The following is an 18,799-nucleotide window of genomic DNA, read 5'->3' as shown; positions in this document are numbered from 1 at the left end:
CTGACTTGAAAAAAATCCAGTTCTGTTACACAATGCACTGAAAATCCTTTACAAAGAAGAATGTTAAAAAAAACATGTTGTTTATTACAAGCATATATTTTCAAGAAGTACTGAAATTATCAATTCATTTGGTTTTTAAAGGACAGATAAAAAAATAATTGTCTAACCACTTCTGGACATAGGTCATTCCATAATGTTCTTTTTCAGGATTTCTCACATCTTCCATTAAAGATAATCCTTCTCTGAAACATATCAAGATGCCAAAAATAAAAATCCTTTGATTCAAGTCACTGTCTGAGTTCCTGCTCTTTTTCAGTCTCTTGTAAATCTAAAACCATTGCATTATAGCCTGTCTTCATTATGGTCTCAACCATTTCTTTAACAAAATGGTAGGAACAGGCCAGGACACCATGAATCACAAACCATTGGTAGGAACCACATTTTTTCTCCCTTCCAGCTTCTACTCTATTCATATCTTATGCATTCCTTCTTTGTTTGTATCCCTTCTGATCCCTGGATTAAATGGTTTGTATAGTATTTTGCTAGGTACAGGATGGCACAGAGAACCACAGCAGGCTCTTGATTTGAAATGAGTTTCTGGAGTTTGCAGGATTTGTAAATCTACTAGGAGACACTGCATTATGTAATATTGAACATATATGTAATACCATATATGTTTTTTAAAATATCACCACTCCAAATCCTGACTCATGTTCTACAGAAAGAATGATAAGGGGCATACTGAACAATTGACTTGCATATAAGACCTGTAAATATTGTATAACTCTCTGTAAAGCCTACAGGAAGGTAACTTCTCGGCCGGATGCACACAAGTGACTCACTTCTTTATCTCCATGTCCAGTTGCAGTCATAAGGGAAAATACAATTGTTCTTATCAGGGTAACATTCTGAAGTCAGGAAACTTTCCTCTGAAGTCAGGAAAGGTACTTTATTGCATGTCAGATGTGTCTGTAGAGTGACCTCTTGCATTAGGAACACAGCATCAGAGGAGGGGGAAGAGCAGAAACAGGAGGATATTGGTATCCTTTGACTTCTAATTTCAAGCCTTCAAATGCCCCTTTACTCCACCTGGTCAGGATGGGAAGCCCAGAAGTATATCTTTTAGCAGAAAGAAATGTACAATGTCCTAAGGAACAGTGGGAAGGAGGAAGGACATACAGGGAAAAGGTTAATGGCTCATCTTTCAGAGGCTTCTGCCAGGGTCTTGGCTATTGATTTAATACAATAGTTGCCTCATCCCACGAATGCATGACCCTTATCTCCAGCTTGGCCAGGCCACAAGACCATTTATATTTTAGCAGCCAGTACATAAGAGTTTTCATATGAGTTCTCAGAGTAGAAGTGCCTACATTATTTGACTGTAAATACAAAAACTTTTTGGTTTCATTTGACAGCGCACACTATTAAAATAATTCTTTTTAACAAATTTCCAGATTCATTCTGTCCTTCCTTTAAAAAGACAGATCACATCATTTTAGATTAATTCCTCCAGGACAACTGTAGTAACATGCTTCCCCAGAGCTTCACAGAGTCACATTAAGTGTTTGTTTTCTGGGTAAAGCTTTTTTTTTTGTCTCTTTAGGTATTTCTTATTAAGAATTTCTTATACAACAGCAAACTGTTAATCCAAACCCATGCCAGTCAATCTGGTGTAAGACTTCCTTCACCATAAAGTGCAGCACGCACTGACGTGATCTCATTTTTGTCTCCTTGTTGCTGTTTTAAGAACAGGACCTTGAAGAGAAAAGATGTACTTTGTTGCATGTTTCCCAAAGGGCCTCACAGACTTCACACAATGCCTAGGCAAGTACCACACATAGTTAAAAACAATTTTTTTTAATTTTTTTTTTTTTTAATAAAGGAGAAACTGTTCAAACAAAATGTGGAGCCATTCCCACTTCTCTTCTTGCCTTAAGCTTAGGGAAAAAAATATTTTCTCTGAAAAATTATCTTCACTGTAAGTCCTGATTATAAATAAGAAAATGTGGCTTTAAAATTAACAGAAGATTAGATTGTAACTTTGTAAGAGTTACTAATATGTTTTCCAGCTTAAAGACTCATCAAATTTAGGGAGACTGATCTTCACTGGCAATTTCCTGTTCATGAGTCACCCTTCTTTTTTTGATGTTTTCATCACATTGTTTCCAGTCTCTGTCACTTGGTGACTGTGCCTTCTACTAACATCCCTCTCTTACAGTTCTAAATCTTGTGCTTGTTAACAGCATTGCAGACTGCAATCCTCACAGAGAAAATCTCATTTTCCTGGGTCAGCCACAGCTGTTCTGAGAGCTTATTCAGACTTTTTGACCCATGACCCCGGCTAGGACTGGACCCTCCCCCACTGCAGTAGAAAGAAGGAAAATAAAAAAAGAAAAAAAAAGAAAAAAAAGAAGAAGAGATAAACACATTTTCTTTAAATGATCAGGTACTTACACTCAAACCACAGCAGCAAACCAGCAAGGAGTATGATTAAAAAAAAAAAATCTCAAGCAGGCCAATGTTAGTGGAAAAAACTGCAATTGCAGAAGGGGTTTTGATGGCATGTACCACTAAGAGGTACACTCCAGCTCTTCAGAAAAACTGGGAACCATTGCAACAGTCAGTGTTACATCCTGAGAAAGGAGATGAATACCAATTAAAAAAAAACCCAAAGAAACAAAGTAAAAGCAAGAAAAGAAAAGGGCTACCACAATACAGGCCTGTGAACGTGCTGTGCATCTCCTGAATGCCTTCGGTTCCTCTTCATAAGCAGGAGTCTTGTTTCAGCAAAAGATTACTAGTACCTTAATGCAAAATTACTTAATGCATAAATATTTCCTGGGTATTGATTCAATTCTTTAGTTAAAATATTGCTGGATTGATATCGAGGCAGTACAGCTATTCAACAGCTCAGTGTCAAGTCCTTAATGCTTAGAAACTTCAGTCCCACACTTTGCAATTTCATGAAATTTTAATATATGAAAATAATATTGTTTATTTGTCAAATTCTACAAAAAAAATAAACTGCATTCACTTTAAGTTTTATTTACAAGTGAAGCAACAAAGACAATTATAACATATAATTTTTTATAACAACAAGAAAATTATTCCAATTTTTAAGTTAATTTGCTGGTATGCATGTACTTGGCCATAAAGTTTGATTTTCTCTCTAGTTTTCCTTTACAGCAGAGATAAATAGTTTTTCTATGTATTATCACAGCCTTGTCCTTCACAACAGATCCTCTTTCCAATTCACAGAAAAGTGAGTTTTCTATCCAGCAATGCATAACTAAGCAAACCTTAAGTGAAGTCCTTCAGCACATTCAGTTCCCAAAGAACAGTGACATAAATGATTAACTTCCACTGACACACGGAATGCTGTAAGTTACTCTGAGGCAAAAGACCTATAATGCACAGAAGTCATAACCGTGACCAGATCTGTACAAGGGCCTTCTCCTTCTCTGAAACATGAGATGGATATTTCATACTTTCCCAAGACTTTTCTTAATGAAATATCCCACTAACTTCTGCGGCCTCTGCTGGTATTCCACAAGGACATCATGTGGGCTGCTGATCTGATCCCCTTCGAGTCGATTCAGAAGAGTGACACACACTACAGCAGCTAGAAATTAAAAGACAGCATTAGTTAGGACACTTTTACATTTTACAATCCAAAAGCATAAACATTTGAAGAAACCACTAAAAGAACAGAAATACAAGAGGAAACAAACCCCAAAAGAGAGTGTGCAGTACCATGAGATGCTAGGGGACTAGCATGCTGTGGATGATACAAGGTAGAAATAGTTTAAGGGAACTGCTTGCTACACTAATAAAGCCAGAGCTCTCAGGCAGCTGCAGACACTTACTGTTATATCATGATTCCTCTGTTTTCCTTGATAGGAAGTATATTTCACAAGTACCCAGGACATGCCCGGTAGGAAGTGCCTGACAGAAGGTTCTAGCAGAGCCACAGTCCTGCACTGAGTGCCTGTGCTGTAGTGCCATCCCTCAGGAAGGAGCAGATAAGCTGCCTCCACATTCATGGACAGGGAACACTGCAAGCACATGAGGACCCCAGGGATCATCTCAGGTTCATATGCTGCCTTTCAGTCATCACAGCCCCAAAGGCAAAACCCCTCCTTTCACTCAAGCTCAGGTCTGTCACCCAACCCTATAACTCTGCTCTGTCTGGGGTTTCTGCCAGGGGCAATTTGCAGAGCACAAACAGTAAATACATATTAGAGACCTACAAAGCAGAGACAGCCAAAGGCCTCCTGAATTGCTCAGGGATAGTACTGGTTGAGTCTTTAATCCCTTTCAAGCCAGTAAGAACTCAATGTGTTTGATATAACTGTTGGCCTTTTTGCTTATATTTCATCATTTGACTTCCTTGAGCTTCAAGGAGTTTGGGAAACATCAGTGTTTTAAATTGACATATTCCTTGCTAAGGAAAGTGAGAGAAGACAGTTAATATAATAAGAAGAAAGACACTGTATTACATTATTTTTAATTTCCCTTTTTTATTTAGCATGCATTAAAAAATTTAACTCATTTTATGATTTGGAACAGTTTATTCATGATACTACTAAAAATCCTCAACTGTTTAAGAATCATAGTCTTAAGTGTACAGAAAATAATTTTATGTTCCATTTGATATGAAAGTATAGAAACTGAGTATAGTTACATATATATAGATCTGAGAATCACCTGATTGCTTGAACTAGGCACTTGCTTTCTGTAAACTTCAAAAGCTAACTGGAAAAAACAAATTAATGCCACAGGGTAATTAGGTACTTTAATGATTTACATGGTTGCCATGGGCTGGAATAGCAAATGACAGAAGAAAACTGTGTAAAAACTGAAGGAGAAATTATGATAAATTGTGACAAAAGTGACGCAAATCAAAAAGTGATAGCAAAAAAACTATAAGCAGAAATATCTTTTATATATATATCTGTAAGTGCAAAAGGTATGTTAACATTCCTTTGCAGTTTTTAGCCACAAACCCCCGTAATACAGAAAATTTCCTATAGCTAGGATAAAGTAACTAAGTTAGTTACCTTTGACACCACTGAGATTACACATTGCAGCAAATACAGAAGACTCCATCTCGATGTTTCTCACACCAGACTCATAAGCATTCTTCAAATATTGCAGCTTTTCTTCTTCATCATATAAGCAGATTGCACCATCCAACCTGCCCTGTCCTGGAAAGTAATTTCAGAGGGATGAAATCACAGATCAAATTCAATTTTGAAAACATCCAGTTACCTTACAGTCTCCTCCATACAGTGCTCACCTTTTACTACTACTCTTTATTTTTGTGCATAAGACAAATAGGACAAAGTGATTCTTAGCTATTGCTAGAGCGTATACATATTATTTGTATTCTTTATAATCATGGTAACTTAGTGGTAATTGGTGAATCATGGTAACTTAATTAGTCTTCTTCAGCTTCAATTCTCAAATTCACAAACAGGAAAATGTATGTTGTACATTCCTACACATACAACAAGTACCAAAATTCCACAAGAAACTTTAAGTTTTATGGAAGAGCTGCATTTTTAATATGTTTAATCACTGTCTAAAAAAACCACCAGGCTTAAAAATGGTTTCCTGTTTCAACCTTAAAAGGATGAACATTTTATTACTTACAGACCTCCCAAGGGAAGAGATGTACAGTCTCTTAAGCTAACTAGCTAATACTGCTGTACATTTTGAGAAAAAATTTTACTCAAATGATTCAAGATCACCAACAGACAAGACAGCAGCAGGTTAAGTACAGAAGAGTTAAAATACACTGTATTTTACTCAGTCTCTTCTTGGGTTTGGGAGATGTACTCCTAAATTTTGGGCCTCAATCCTGTTCTCAGCTTTTGCTGTATGAGTTGAAAACATCGCTGACACTTTTTTTGGTGTTGCCTGCACCTGTGGCTGGTGCCTGAGATACACAAACTGACAGTGTGTGCTTCTGCCCAAGTTGGAGCACTACGATGAAGATCATTTGTCACCTACTCAGCAACAGACAGAGAAAGTGGGATGAGGTGCCACTTACATTCTGTTCTCACAAGGTTTGAAAGATTTTTCTGAATGAACATCTAGATTTGGGAGTTCAGAAAAGCACCTGAATGCCTGTATGTTTATCCAAAATAGGCCTTGTCCGTTTGTGTCTCCTACATAGCTGCACTGACACAACTCAGCAACTTATCTTTGGTTGTCTGATCACCACTTTGCTCAAACTGAAATAAGCTCCAGCTCTTTTTTCATAAAATATTTGTTTTAGGTACTTAACCAGTGCAAAGAAAACCAACCTTAAACAAGTCACAAGTAATTCCCACTCCTCTATTCCCCTAGGATGCTTCAACAAATCACATAAATTTTGTGGCAAATATACCTGACAAGCACATGAGGACTGTGTAGTAGACTATGTGTACTTCAGAGGATCTATTAAAGCTGAGGAGAAATCTCCACAAAATTAAAAGTTTGATACAGCCAAGTACAATGCTTGATTTTACATAGAAGAAAAATGGTTTAATTGAGATTTGTGAGACAAGCCAGAGTAGGGAACACATTCTGTTAGTGAACTGGAAGCTTAATGTGATAAATTATTCAATGTTTATCTATTGCTGCTTACCAATACTCTTCTGTTAGTCTATCACCAGGCTTACCTTCATAAAAATCCAAAGTGCACATGGTGTTTCCAATGACTGTATTGAACTGACTGATTTCTTTACTGCACTGCATCAGCTCCTGAGCCAGCTGTTCATCCAGGTTGGTGCTGCGAATTACAGTCTTTCCCAGAACAACCTGTTCCAGCTGAGGCTTGAAGGTGGCATCTACAGACTGCCTAGTTATAACCACTGAGCCTGGCTCCAGACCTGCAGCAAAAGGAAATAGATATACCTTCACAATGCAGTTAACTAGTGGTTTCCAGACACATAAAACATACATCTTGACCCAACACTGCTTCTCTTAAAGGTGGGGATTTTGCCTCTGAATCCACCAAGAGAATTTTTTGTCCATGCCTAGCTGCTTCAGTTTATTATTACAAATAATTTCTGAAATAATGACATTTTCCCCTTTTCACTTATTTCTTATATTTTCCATACAGGACAGGAATGTCCTTCTTCTGACATTGTCAGATCTTTAAGTGCATTTTCCCTATGCAAAAGCAGATGTTGCCTTTACTTTCAAAATTACAGAAGAAAAATGATGCATCTCCTGTGGAAAACTGTTCTGACCATTAGTATCTTACATGCAGAGAGATGCCTTGCTCTCCTGCAAAGACACTTTGGTTTGCAGAAAGGAAGAAAGAAATCAAGAGGCGAAATACCTATTCCACCAGAGGTGCCAATGCGAATGATGGTTATGTCAGAACACTTGGCATGATACAACAGTTTGATCAGCTCGTGCAACATGATTGAAATAGAAGGAATGCCCATGCCGTGCTGAAAAGGAAACACAAATTAATTTTCCACATTCACACAGACAGCACAAAATATATATGGAAGAAGCAGCTGGACATTATCTCCTGCCTGATACTGTTTTCCCAAATACCACCTAACTCACTCCCAAAAAAACCCCAACCTTTGGGTCTACAGAAGGATACTGAAAAGGCCTACAAATAGACTCCCACTAGCTTTGGCAGACTGTGGATGAAATACAATATTTCCAAAAATCATGAATTACAGAACATTTACATTCTCAAAAGTATAGAGTGTCCTTTCCCAATAGCTGACTAAAGCACTTCATCATGGAGCATTTCCTAAACACAAGAAAAACACCACTCTGATTTTCCACCAATCTGAAGTGCTAGTGAATAGTTAAGCTAATTTGCTTCAAAACACAGACACCATTTTAGTGGTTTAGTCTTGACGTTCAGCAAATATAAATCCACATTAGCTTACACAATATTCTGATAATTACAGCTTACAAGAAAGGGTGTGAAATAATAGTACAGTTTTGCAATTGCAATTGAAGCATGTAATTCTATCTACAAATTGAAGCTATGAATTTCTTTAAAATGCATACATGGGTTGGCAGCACCAGTCCCATGGAATGCTACTCTTAAGCACATTTGACAGTGCCATTGCAAATACATAAATCAGGGTGCGATACAGACATTTTCCCAATACCCCACATGCACCAGTGACTTTTTTCCCCCATTTCAGGGTACAGAATAAGGATGAGAAAACAGTAACTGCTCAAAAAATATGTGAGGCCATTCCTGCAACACCTCAGTGGTACACCGAGGAAAGAGGGATGCAAGAAGGAGCAAAGGTATTGGAGATTTTACCTCTTAAAAAAACCAGCTAAAAAGGAATCCTTAATTAGCTGACTGTACTATTTTGAGCAGACTGTTTGGGACTGTGAAGTATTTAAAAGAAAGTTGATTCAAATTTTCTGCTTTGAACAGCATCAAAACTGGCCCATGTCCTGTGTCAGAGGAGGGAGGAACTTACGCTGACGGACAGCACGGGCCCCACTTTGTACATGGCGTAGCGGTCGGTGCCCGCGCAGATGTTGGGGTAGTCACACCCGGGGCTCCCGAGCCCCAGCTCCTCTGCTATGTAGGCAATGAAAGCTTTCATCCGGGAAGGGCTTCCTCCAACACACACAAACTGGGGTGGACAGGGTTCAACAAAACAAAATCAGTTGAGTGATTCCATGTGTCAAAGAACATGCAAAGAACAACGCGAGTATGCGAATGCCTTTGGTTAGCACAGATTTATCCCCAGATATGGTGCTTCTCATAATCATTCTAAAATGCCATGAAGAAGAATTATGGAAAAAAACTCAGCTGTCTACAGCACTCAATTGCCTTCGCCCTGTTTACTAGTGAAGGACAAATATTGATATGAAGACCCAACAAACAGAAGTGGTATCTGAATAGACCCTACAGCATTTGCCTTTTTACTGGATGAAAAGAGACAGTCAAAAACAATTACCATCAGCTTTGTTGGATAGCAAAAGTGACAAGAACCCACAAAATTTTTCCCCTTTTGCATGTACTCCTACATGGCTGGTAGGCTGACACATTTAGTCTTATTCTGAAGACAGCTACACTTTCACCTTCTGCAGAAAAGCTCAGGCTTGCTGAACAAAGCAAAGCATCTCACCTTTACATCCCCAAACAATGCCGGAAAATCATGGGTACCGGTCCCAAGAGCAAAATGGTACAGGATGTCTTCTTTCATTTTCTCCAGGTGAGGGTTGCAGAGACGAATAAAATTCTCTCTACCAGGAGAACAGCATTGTGAAACATATAGAATATATGCAAATATATATAGAATATATACAAACATTGAACAGATGACAATTCTTCAAAGTCAAGCAATCAAAAGTTGGAAACACCACACATACAAATTATTTTCTATTTTTTTCTTGTGCATTGTGTAAAGAAACCCTAAATCCAGAAACACGGGATGAAATTGCTGTAGAAAAGCCCAGATGTTCAGATGCATTTGCAACAGTGCAATCTTTATCTAATTTTTATCTTATTTTCTTAAATAGTATTAAAGCTGGGTACCATAGTGGGTCTTTATGGTGAGCAGAGCAATGGGAGCAGGACAAGGGAATGGTCAGTAGCCCACCATATTATACAGGCAATCTATAGCAATGCTGAAAAGCAAAACTTGGCCTCTGTTTTGACTGAAACTCTGTCAGCCACCTGAGAAGGAGGGGATGATTTCGGCTTTATGGACAAGCACAAACTAGATTTCTGGCACTTCATCTTACTCTGTCATATAGACAGGAGAAAAAAACCCCTATGGCATGAAACTGATAACAAGGGTACAGAGGATCTGAAAAACAAAAGAGAAAAGTGGAGATCTGAAGCAAGGAGAAAACCATAGAAGTGAAAAAAAAAAATTTCAAGAAAAGGGAAAAGAGAGGAAGAGGCAAAAATAGTTCACTTCTTTTTAAGAGCCTCTTGTAAAGAAATGACACATCTTAAAAGAAAAATAAAAATTAATCTGTCTGAAGAGACAGCAAATGACAGGACAAGGAGGGAAACCTGAACTACTTGGCTGTGGGATCACATTCATGGAAAATTCAATAGTGGACTAACTAAACAAGCTGAATGATTTATGAAACGTCTGCTTTCTGTGCTTGATGTTTTAAGTTGAATTGAAACAGGTAGGAAAGACTAGTCAACATGCTTAAGCAGAACATTGGCCAGTACTTCAAAGTAATTTCTGAGAGATGGAATCAAGCAGTAAATAGCTTCCAGACACAAGAAGATGACTTAATAGTTTAATGAAGGCTCAGTGAAGGCTCAGCAAATTCAAACTGCTTTGTCAGAGGAGACAAACAAAAGACTTCACCTGGACTTCATTCAAAAAATCATTAGGACAACTTAGGAACAACTCTGAAGCCTAAACAGAAGTGTTTAGCACTATTTTAGATGGTCAAGGTCACAAAGTTATCTTATCTGCCTTCTAATGTCTCTCCAGAAAGGAGATAAGGCAGAAAGAACCTATGCTTTCCATTACTTCCTATGCCTTATCTACCTATCCAGGATGAAGGAAGTCTACATTTGCCAAGATGCCTGTGCTGAGGTCACTGAACTGTTCCTCGGAAACCAAATAGTTCCAACTCAGATATTCTGAGTACAGCAATTTCTTCTGTTCCAGATGGTCTCTCTCCAGCATCATTAATTATCCAGTAACAGCTGTACAACCAAGGAAAGAGGTGTCATCCCAACCCACCCTATCTGTCCCTGCCCACCACAGACAATCACCCTCAGCAACTGAGGGAGCCAGTCCATTCACCCCTTCAGTAGGAATTCCCTTCCATCTCCCATGGTCTCCATTTGCCTCTCTTCGTACAAATCCTGCCTGAGGTGGAACCAAAGGCTTTGGCTGCCTTTGTTCTTCCTTCCAAGAGATCTGCTTGACTCTGGGAAAACTAAAGAGCAGGTTTATGGCTTGTCATGAAGACACAGAAAACCTAGGAATTCACCAGCTCATATTAGCAGAATTTCTACACTGCCTCCCCTGAATTATTCCTGTTCAGTTTTGTGGGACTCTCTACATTTGTTTATTGGGCCACTCACTAATGCAGATCCAATATCTGGCTGTGCTGATGTCCATTGGAATGGTCACATACAAATAGGATAGGCTATGATTTGAAATCATTTTACAATCTATCCTCAGGCAAGAAAATTTTTTTTTTTTTTTTATTAACAGTGGCAATAAAAGCCTCTCTCCAGGAAATAAATCAGGGAAAGGCAAGGCCTCTAATAACAGTTCAAGGAAATTAATGAGATATGTGCCAACACCACTGTTCTCATGCCTGGCCAAAGCACAATCTCCTTCCTCATCAGTAGCTATATTCCACCTTTTTCATCTCACAGCCCACCAATAGCATTCTCTGACCCACAGCCTCAACACAGTGAGGGGCTGTTACCAGCTTGCTCAGTTTATCCACACATCTGATTGCAGACTTGGACCCTGGGGTAAAATGAGCAATAAAAACTAGCATATTGATATGTGTACGTAGGATCAATGCCATGGATTTACAGGAGAGGCAAAGGTTGCTTGATAAAAATCCTTGGCATTCAAAGCTCAGGAGCAGGAAATTTATTTCCCTAAAGCTGTTGTAAAGCACCTACAACTGCTAAGGGTGTAAGTAAAATACAAATCCAAAGACAAAAGAAGCATGTAGCAGGTTTTAGTAAAATAAGCTTAAAGTAAGGATTAGAGAAATATTTGCTTGAACTCTTGAAGCAGCAGCCAAAATCAACCTTTCAGCAGCTCATTGGATTAAAATAAAAATAAATAAAAACAAAACCCTGCTTTGAAGTATTCACTGTTGAGAGAAGTTCAAATGGCTTGCCAGCAAAGTCGTCTGTATAGGTGTGGTAAAGCAATAAAGCATGCAATTGTCAAAAGACCTGCTACAGGATACTTGGCATATCATAAAATTTATCTTAAACTAAATGAGTGTGTAATGAGTTTGAGGAGGAAGTTTAAGTGTAAACTTGGACAAAATAATTCATTTGTCAATCTTACTTTGAAGCCTGTCCATCATCAGTTTTCTTCTCATTTGAGGAACCAGGAGCCATGTATGTCTTAAACCTAGAATTATATTTAAAAAAAAAAAATTATATATGTAAGTGCATCAGAATAGTCCCATCTGTAAAGCTGGAAGCATTAACAGAGAAAGAAACCTTGTATTGATGATAACTACCATGAATATTAAATTCCCCAAATAATCCAGCCACACTACAGCTTTTATAACTGGAGCAAAAGGAGCAAAATTATCATCTACAATTTTTACAGCTGAGCATCACCACTTTCAAACCCTCAAGCCTAAATTAATTCCTTGCTATTGCAACTCCCACCTCACCACTACCTCTGTTATGTGGGGTGAACAGCTGCAGGTTCACTGGCCACAGAGAGGCAAGTCTCATTGCTAACTCACTCACCCTCTTTCCTCCATACCTCCCAACAAAAGTGACTGCTGAACCAGCTTCACTCCCCTTCCACCTCTGGCTCCAGGTCTCCAAAGCTCAGCTCAGGCTGGCAGACACGTGAAACCCAAGTCCAGGCAGCATCTTACTCATAATATCCTCCTCATTAAACTCCTCCTACTGACATTAAGAGCACTTCTTTCTCCAGCATAAAGCAAGGAGCAGGAAACTAAAACACAGCTTCAAAAAGCCACAGCTCTCAGCTTATCATATATCCTGAATACCTTCTTTTCTGATCCATTACCTTAACCTACATGCAAAACCTTCTCCCTGCTGCATTCTTCTTTACATTTAAATAGACAAATGTATCACTGAGGCTTTCATGCTGGTCCGAGGACAGAATTATAATTATAGGATGATTAATTCATTATTATTTTCAGAAGTGACTAAGGCTACGTGCCGAAGCTGGTACTTTCTGGGGATGCCCTTATGGGAAGTATTGAATCATAACATTTTGCTCTACCCTCCATTAAGAAGGGCCTGACAGCACAGAGATTATAACAGAGACAGGACTGTAATCCCTAAAAACCCCAAGATTACACCACAAGGAAGCAGGAAGAAATCGATCTTGCAACAGAATTACATCATATGTGATTTTCTAATGAAGTCTAAAAAAATAAACAAGAGACCTGCCTGTTAAAAGCCACTGAGTAATGGAAATGTATTAAAATTTATAAGGACAATTCATTTTCTTCATTGAAAATATCAACCTTTATTAAGTAGACCCAAATTTGCAGGCACTAGGTATACTAAAAGTATGCAACCATCTATGATCAAGGAGGGGAAGTATAAAAGTTGCATTTATAGTCAACTACACTTCCTTATGGTGGTATGAAGTACAGTCAGCTACTACGGGGCAAAACCACATACCACACACATTACAGGAAAAATACATCACTTCTTCCTACAGTGCCACGAGTCCTGATAAAGAGGAGTTAGAAGCTAGGAAGAAGAAACAAAAAAGTAATTTTTATGTAGTAAGAAGAAAAATGGCTGCAAATAAACCAAGGATATTCATTCATCTCTTGTTCACAGTATTAAGCATCCACAAGATTTGTAATTGTTCTGGGTTCTGATCCCCTAAGTAATCACAGGTACACAAGGTACACAGGCACACAGGTGAATACACTTAAAAAAGCTAGGAACAAAGTTCTGACAGTCCAAAGGTCCAGCTTACCCCCTCAAGAGCACCCAGCTGGAGGTGTCTTGGCAGGAACTGAAGGAAGGAGTGAGCATAAAGCAGCTTTCCCATGGCAGACCCTGACAGCAATGAGGTAGTGGTTGACAAGCTACCAGTTAATATGAAACCACAAAACTCTCACGCTGTCTAACCAAATGGAAATTTTTACAGACATGTCAAAAGTTTCTGCAGTCTTCTTCAGCCAAAGTTAAAACTGACGTTCAACAATAATGTGCTCCCAGCAGGACTCAGATAAAGAAAGGGCACAGCCTGTTTTAAGGTGTGTGCACATCCTAGAATGGTTTGGGTTGGGAGGAACCCTAAAGATCACCTGGTTCCACCCCTTCTGCTAAGGGCAGGGGCACCTTTCACTAGACCAGATTGCTCAGAGCTTCATCTAGTCTGTCCTTTAACACTGCCAGGGATGGGCATCCACAACTTCCCTGGGCAACCTGTTTCAGTGTCTCACCGTACTCAGTGAGACAGTGAGTGAAGGATTTCTTCCTGATATCTCATCTAAGCATCTAAATCCTCAGGCTGGTGCTTTAAACCCACGCAGAATCCACTATAATTACCACCTCTCATTTCCCCCCACCACCCCCCCCCACCCACCATCCCTCATTTTTGAAGGAAGCCCACAGCCAATGGTTTCTGCAAGGAAAAACTCTTGTTCGGTGCTCGTCCATCATCAGCAAAAGCTGAAGTTGCTGCAAAATCGATTTTACCCTGCCGGTCCCCTCGCTGCTGGCGGAGCGCTCCCCCGGCTCCGCAGACGAAGTCAAGCGGCCCCATCCGCCGGACGCCGCGGCACGGCCGAAACGAGCGCTCACCCGGACCCACGCCCGCGCCCGCCGCCCCCGCTTCCCTACCCACTCTCCGCCCCCGCTGCCCCGCGACCGGGGCTGGGAGACACTGCAGGCATCCCACCATCCGCCCGGGAGCGGGCCGCGGGCTGCCGGGACGCACGGCGGGATGCGGTTCTCACCGGGACAGCGGGATCCGCTGCTGGGAAACGAGGAGAGCGGCTCGCTGTTCCCGGGCGGGCTGCGGGGCGCCCGGCCGAGCCACATCCCGCCAGCGGCGGCACCGCCCCGCCCCGGGCCCGGTTAACTCCTTGCGCGCCGGGGAGGCTGCGGGAAGCGCCGCGTTCCGGGGCGGGCACAGGGAGCGGCTGTGATGCCGGGAGCGGTGGGGATGCAGCCCGGGGCTCCGGGCATCGGCGGGAGAGCTGCTGCCAAGGGAACGGGCCTTCGGGAGGACCTTATCATGGAGATTGCAGATACAGATACAGATGATACAGATACAGATGTAATAATATATGTTAGAAATAATTCATCCTATTAAAGATTGCATGTTATAAAGATTGTCAAATCCGACACGTGTCTCTGACCACATACAGCCCGAGAGCAGATGTCTATTCACATTCCAAAGAATTCCCGGACACGGCTAAGATAACGATCGACGCTTTAGCGTAAGAATAAACGCTTCCAGGACGATGATCGCCGGTATCTCGAGTTTTCGGAAACTGCCTAAGAGCGATCGTCGCCCTGCAGATTACATCAATCAAGACAGCCCTCACGCCAGAACTATACATCTGAATACACGGCTTCCCCGGAGCCCATCAACGCTGACTATCCACCTGGAGACGATCTTTGTCCAACTCTGCACACTGAAAGAAACAGCGATGAATGTGAAGAGTTACAAAAGAAATTGGGACTCCTTCGCCTCGGGCACAATAAACTGTATAAAAGCTCGCCGCAAAAAGTGGCTCTCGTGAACGGGATAGGGTCCGATGCGATAGAGGTCGGATCCAGGTTCACCCAGCGCCGATCCCGGGCTCGACGCTGTCTCTTTGGCTGTGGTGGTTTCGAAGACTGTAATTCGGTCACGCAGAAAGATTAATAAATCTTTTCGCAATTTTTGATCATTTGGCTCGCGATTGATCATTTATAACACAGATGATACAGATACAGACGCAGGTGTTGGCCGAGGATGGCAGCCGGCTCGGTGCCTGTGTCTGCTCTTGTGTGTGTCGGTCGGTGCGCACACACCGCGTTCCCGCTCTCATGGGCATGTGGGCACGGCAAATGCGGTGTGAGAAAAGAGGTGAGAAAAGGTGGTTTTGTCTAGTGGAAGTGTAAATTTAACATTGTTCATTGTTTCAGTAACTGAAAACACCAAACCCACAATCCTGCAATGCAATTTTAAAAGTAAGTTTTCCACACCAGAACCACACTGTAGTTTGTCATAGTAGAGAATACTTGGGAGACGGAGCAACTAAAATCTTCATGGCAGAGAACTTTCTGTGCCTCAGGACACAGAAGGCACAGTAAACACATTAGGCACAAGGAATTGCTGAGATGTATTTATTACAAAATCATGTCTTGGGTATTTAGAGTAAAATGTATTCATAACCTGTCTCACACCAAAGGACTTTGTATGGGAATATAAGTGAGAGAGAGATCCCTTGCACAGATACATTTTTAGGTATAAACAACATGCAAGAGGAATTGCTTAACTAACTCAGAAAAACGTCACCTGTTCAGCTTGTTTAGATTTCTAGTGGGTGAAACAGGACAGGTTCCTAATTCGTCTTCCATTTTCCTGTTCTTTAAATATTTGTCAAGACTCCCAAGCTACAGTAGTGGACAAACACCGTAGAAGAGTGTTTAATTCTGTGGAAGAAAGTTTTCCTTTAAACAGGAATATTATCTACCCTGTCATCTTAGGATCCAGTGAAAAGTCTGCTTTAGCTTTCAGGTCATTTTCCATTCAGCTATATATTAAGAAAATCAATGTAAATTGCTTTTTTGTATATAACAAGGTTACCATAGTTAACCTTGTCTGAAATCTTCAATAAATTGTGCATTTCTATGAGTCTAATAATTGGTAGTAACCTTTGCTCTCAGTTATCAGTAAAAAACTTTAAATCTCCTTTTAGCTTCCTGGTTTTGTAGTGTAGTGTTTGGGTTTTCATTCCATTTTGTATTTTAGTGGGAAGGATACTAATGTCATTTAGAAGGGTGAAAAATACACAGCCACATGCTGGGGTAATAACAACAATATGCAACTGGTGTCGGTTTTCAGGTTTTTATATTGCACGGGTGAAAATTTGAGCTATAGAAAATAAGGCTGTCTATCATAATCAAATGTATTCTCCCTTGTGCTCACCATAAACCATTTTCAAAGTCAATTGGACAAATAATTCAGTGCAGCTGTTTTACCCACTTCATTTTGATTTTTCAGATATTCTGGATGTTTTGTATCATGACAATTATTAATAGAAGGACAAAATGTGCTAAGACTGAACTTCTTTATTTCTATTTCTAGCTTTTTCTCCCACACTATAGCATAATATATAACTACATTCTGAAAAAATATCTGCAGGGAAGAGCAAGAATATGAAGCTATTTATTTACAGAAAGAAATTGGGCTTCATCCTACATCTTTTACAACTCAGCCTGCATATTCAGCACAGATAATAGTATTTAAGAAATACATAAGCCTAAATCAAGGGAATTTTAGATGTTTCAGAAGCATCTAAAATGGGGCAATTGAATTTTTGTTTGTATTGCTACACAAAGAAAGTTAATGAATATGGACCCTTGATCTTTGGAGGCATGTTTATATTGTAGTCTAGTCCAAAAAGACAGAAGTGGTTAGAATTGTGTATTAGATGTATATTAGACTTCACTACAGTGAAATGGCTGTATATAAAAGGAAAATTACTCTCCAGTCACTAAACTGACAAGTTATTGTTAAATCTTTATCTGGAATTCTCTTTTAGAAACATTCACATACTCAGTATCTTGGATGCAATTCATAAAATGTAACTGCGCTTTTGTTTTATCTTTGGGCTTGCAAAGCAATCAGTATTCAAAAAAAAAAAAAAGAAAAAATCTCACTACTTAAAGGCATTCAGTGCAGAAATAGAGCACAAGACAATGAAACAAATGTTTCAGCATTTAAAACAATAAGGCAAGATTTTGTAATAAATAGCCAGCTTTTGACTTTGGCAGTTCTCTGAAAACAGAAATGGAAAACCAGAAGCTTCCACCACTTTTACATGGAACTGCTGATGACTTTGAAAACTGCCAGCTGCATGACTGCATTGACTGAGAAGCAAATAGAACAACGAGATTACTGCGATAAGGTGAATTCAAGCAGCACACTTCCACCCTTGGGTTCAGCTGGAGCTTTTCGATTTGTTACACCGCTTTGACTTCACGTCCCTTGGAGAACAGGCAGGTTATGTGTCTGGAGCAGCTCTCTGTTATTTTGAATGCACAGATTCCAGAATCATCCTCCTGTTCTTGTGAAGAGAAATCTCAGGCTGTTAATACTCTACCTTGCAGTATTCAAACTGTGATCCATTCAGATTCAGTTGATCAACAGCGCATTTCAAACCTCTCCTTGGCTTGACTAAGGAAAGCTGAATACACATTAATGACCATCATTTAAATTGGAAAAGACCACCATGATCATCAAGTCCAACCTTCAGCTGAGCACCACCTAGCACTGTCATATATGGCTGCTTCTTGAACATTTCCAAGGATGGTGACTCCACCACTTCCCTGGACAGCCCATTCCAATGCTTAACACCCTCCTTTCAGTGAAGAAATTCTCCCTGGTGTCCAACCTCAATCTCCCCTGGCTGTTTCCTCTCATTTTGTCAGCAGTTGGCTGGGAGAAACCTACATCCATCTGGCTACAAACTCCTTTTAGGCACTTGGTGGTCAGGTTACCCCTGAGGCTCCTTTTCTGCAGCCTAAACAACCCCAGCTCCCTCAGCTGATCCTCACTGGACTTACTTTCTCAAACCTTCACCAGCTCTTTTGTTGCCCTTTACTGGAGTCACTCCTACAAGTTCTGTTCCACCTTATTTTCTCTCCCCTGTCAGGCTGGGAAGGGGAGTGATAGAGAGGCTTGGCAGGCACCTGGTGTCCAGCCAAGGTCAACACACCACAACTGGTCAGGTTTTAATGCTATGAGCTCCAACTCTGGCATCCCCTGATAAGGGTAGCCTAGAAAACTGGATTTCCTCAAAAGCTCTGCTTTCACTGCAAAATTAATGTATCTGGACATAATTCACAACACAAATTGTAAGTGAAAACAGATACAAGGTAAGTAATCTCACACACCAC

General features: G+C 40.3%; 1 protein-coding gene across 5 annotated transcripts; it reads right to left on the bottom strand.

Moving 5' to 3' along the window:
• Nucleotides 1–1,851: 1,851 nt before the first annotated feature.
• Nucleotides 1,852–18,675, bottom strand: UPP1 (uridine phosphorylase 1). Of its 5 annotated transcripts, none has more exons than XM_071454659.1 (8): nt 14,641–18,675; nt 12,015–12,080; nt 9,120–9,237; nt 8,463–8,621; nt 7,334–7,448; nt 6,669–6,878; nt 5,061–5,207; nt 1,852–3,622 (listed from the first exon to the last, which is right to left on the bottom strand). In XM_071454659.1, the coding sequence occupies exons 2-8, from the start codon at nt 12,065–12,067 to the stop codon at nt 3,483–3,485; spliced, it is 942 nt and encodes a 313-aa protein (XP_071310760.1). In that variant the 5' UTR covers nt 12,068–12,080; nt 14,641–18,675; the 3' UTR covers nt 1,852–3,482. The 5 variants fall into 5 exon arrangements, with proteins under 5 accessions (XP_071310760.1, XP_071310752.1, XP_071310775.1 ...); XM_071454651.1 differs by lacking the exon at nt 14,641–18,675 and adding an exon at nt 14,525–14,592; XM_071454674.1 differs by lacking the exon at nt 14,641–18,675 and adding an exon at nt 14,381–14,468.
• Between the last annotated feature and the right edge of the window lie 124 nt (nt 18,676–18,799).

This window comes from Agelaius tricolor, unplaced genomic scaffold (genome assembly GCF_023055355.1).
Source record: "Agelaius tricolor isolate 1412-34295 unplaced genomic scaffold, bAgeTri1.0.p SCAF_2, whole genome shotgun sequence".
Taxonomy (NCBI): Eukaryota; Metazoa; Chordata; class Aves; order Passeriformes; family Icteridae; genus Agelaius; species Agelaius tricolor.
The sequence above is the reverse complement of the archived record's forward strand: the minus strand, read 5'-3'. Positions and strand labels throughout refer to the sequence as shown.